The sequence below is a fragment of the Merops nubicus genome, unplaced genomic scaffold (genome assembly GCF_000691845.1).
Source record: "Merops nubicus isolate BGI_N331 unplaced genomic scaffold, ASM69184v1 scaffold10206, whole genome shotgun sequence".
Classification (NCBI taxonomy): Eukaryota; Metazoa; Chordata; class Aves; order Coraciiformes; family Meropidae; genus Merops; species Merops nubicus.
The window spans coordinates 9,112-11,525 of record NW_008614318.1 but is presented as its reverse complement, the minus strand read 5'-3'; the positions used below and the strand labels follow the sequence as shown (position 1 = coordinate 11,525).

Below are 2,414 nucleotides of genomic sequence, written 5' to 3'. Positions count from 1 at the left end.
CCTCGTCAAGAGGGAGCAGGGAACAGGGCCCAGGACACCAGAGTGTCCCCTCCTGCCAGGGCCAGACTGGGAACCAGGGACCTGAAGCCTCTGCCCCAGTGCAGAGCATCTCCCCATCTCCACTAACAGACCCAGTCATCCCCGAGGAGATGGTGCCCAGGAGCCTGGGGTCTTACTTGGCCAGAGCCTTTCCCGGCGGGTCCATGAGGGTGTGCCACTTGGAGGAGTCTGTCAGCAGGTTGGGCAGGATGTGGCCCAGCAGGGTCAGTGTCAGCTGCTGCATGTCCAGGCAGAAGATGGCATAGAGCAGCTCCACGGCCCGCAGCGTGTGCTCCTTCCGCGTCTCCTTCAGCAGCTCCTGCGAGGCAGAGGGCAGGGCTGAGGGAGGCAGGGGCACAGCAGGGCTGTCCCAGCAGCCAGCCGAGCCACAACCAGGACTCGTGGGCACCAGGAGCACCAGACCCCCAGTTCTGTCCTCAACAGTGCTGGGATTCACACCCACCTCCCTCCTCCACCCCATACCTTGACCAGGTTGTTGCAGAACCAGTAGACGCCTCCCATGTGGAGCAGGGTGTCGAAGATGTGGATGGAGTGGCTGTCGACCCAGCCCTTCTCCAGCACCTTGGTGAACACGCTCATCAGCACCTCCTTGATGGGCTTCTTGGGGGGCAGCAGGTTCCAGTAGGGGATGGTGTCCATGCCCGTCGAGGGGAACTTGATCTGCGTGGCCGTCTGCTGCAGGACGTCGGCACACATGTGCTCCAGGATGGAGCTCATGATCACCACACTGCGGCAGAGGGACAGCGTCACGCAGGCCCAGAAGGGGAAGGAGAGGAGGAGATGGCACAGCCTGGCACGGCACAGGGCCTGGCAGGGGCACAGGGGCTGGCAGGGGGCCTGGCACCCCGGAGCTCACCGCTCGTTGTAGAACTGCAGCGTGTTGTCTCCGTACAGGGGGGTGGCCAGCTGCCGGATCATCTGCAGGGACTTCTCCCGCTCATCCAGGCCCAGCATGCGGACGTGGGCCACCAGCCAGGCCACAGCACACACTGCCATGCTGCACACCTTCCCCTTGATGTTGTCTGTGATTTTCTGGGAGGGGAGATGGGAGTGGAGGTGGGTGAGCACAGTCAGCTCCCCACCCGAGCCCCCCAGCAAGCTCCGGAGGCTGCCGGAGCGTTCAGAGCAGGAGAGGAGAACCCTGGGCTCCTGCCCAAGCCCTGGCCCCTCCTCAGGCACAGCTGGTGCCCCTGCACCAGGCCCACCTGGATGGACTCAAAGGTCAGCACGCCGTTCTCCCAGGCGTTGAGGATCTCCAGGATGGCAGCTGAGATGCTCAGACAGACCTCGTGCCACTTCATCTGCCTGCCAGGGAAGAGGGAGGCGGGGGGGAGATGTTCAGGCACTCAATTCAGAGCCACAGGGACAGGGAAGGTTGGGGTGGGTGCACAGGCTGAGCTCTTACACCAGCTTCATCTGGGAGGAGTTGTTGAGGAGGGCGACCAGGGACTCGACCTTGGTGGAGTCGGGGCGGAAGCAGGGGTGGTCGGGGTTGAGGATCTTCCCCTCCTCAGGCATGCAGGTCAGCATCCAGGTCTCAAAGAAAGGCACCTCACCTGGCGGGCTCGACTCCGACAGGATCACCTGGAAGGCAACAGCCACAGGGTCTGTCACACGACCTGCATCCTGCTGGAAACAGGGGTTACTGAGCCGGGAGCAAAGGAGGCTCAGGGGAGACTTTGCTCTCAACAGCTCCTGACAGGAGCCTGGAGAAGGTGGGAGCTGGGTCTCTTCTCCCAAGGAACAAACAATAGGACGAGAGGAACCAAACTCAAGTTGCCCCAGGGGAGGTTGAGGTTGGAGCTGAGGAACAATTTCTTGCCCTGGAGGGTTGCCCAGGGCTGTGCCAGGCTGCCCAGGGCAGTGGTGGAGGCCCCACCCCTGGAGGGGTTCCCAAGACGTGGAGATGTGGTGCTGAGGGACATCGTTTAGTGGGGACCTGGCAGTGCTGGGGGTATGGTTGGACTTGATCTTAAAGGTCTCTCCCAACCAAAATGACTCTGTGACCCTGGTGGGGACCCCCACCCTGTGATGGGACCCCCACCTGGGGCGCTCATGGCCAGGAGAACAGCGCCGCCCTGTGGCCTTCACTGGTCAGCCCCCAGTGAGGCACTGGTTTCATCTGTGGGCTGTGTGGTTTTCCCTCTCCACCAGAGGACTCCCCGGGAGGACCATGGCTTCCCTCAGCACCAGTGTCCATGGGCTGCGAGCGTGGCAGGGAGGTCAACACATCCTGCCCAGAAAGGGCCACTCATCCCCCAGGCTCTGAGCCGGGCTGGGGGTCCCCAGCAGGGGCTGGCCCGTGGCTCAGCAGGGTCGGGGTGCAGAGCCTGGAGCAGGGGAGCACAGCCTGG

The 2,414-nt window shown here is 63.2% G+C and overlaps 1 protein-coding gene across 1 annotated transcript in view; it reads right to left on the bottom strand.

The window, feature by feature from the left end:
• Positions 1–176: 176 nt before the first annotated feature.
• Positions 177–2,414, bottom strand: part of MED24 (mediator complex subunit 24) — a gene marked incomplete at both ends in the record, with an annotated part of 11,296 nt that continues 9,058 nt past the window's right edge. The window contains 5 exons of the mRNA XM_008942181.1: positions 177–358; positions 523–787; positions 917–1,092; positions 1,266–1,365; positions 1,466–1,644. Coding sequence (XP_008940429.1) covers positions 177–358; positions 523–787; positions 917–1,092; positions 1,266–1,365; positions 1,466–1,644 — 902 coding nt within the window. The remainder of the gene's footprint in view (positions 359–522; positions 788–916; positions 1,093–1,265; positions 1,366–1,465; positions 1,645–2,414) is intronic.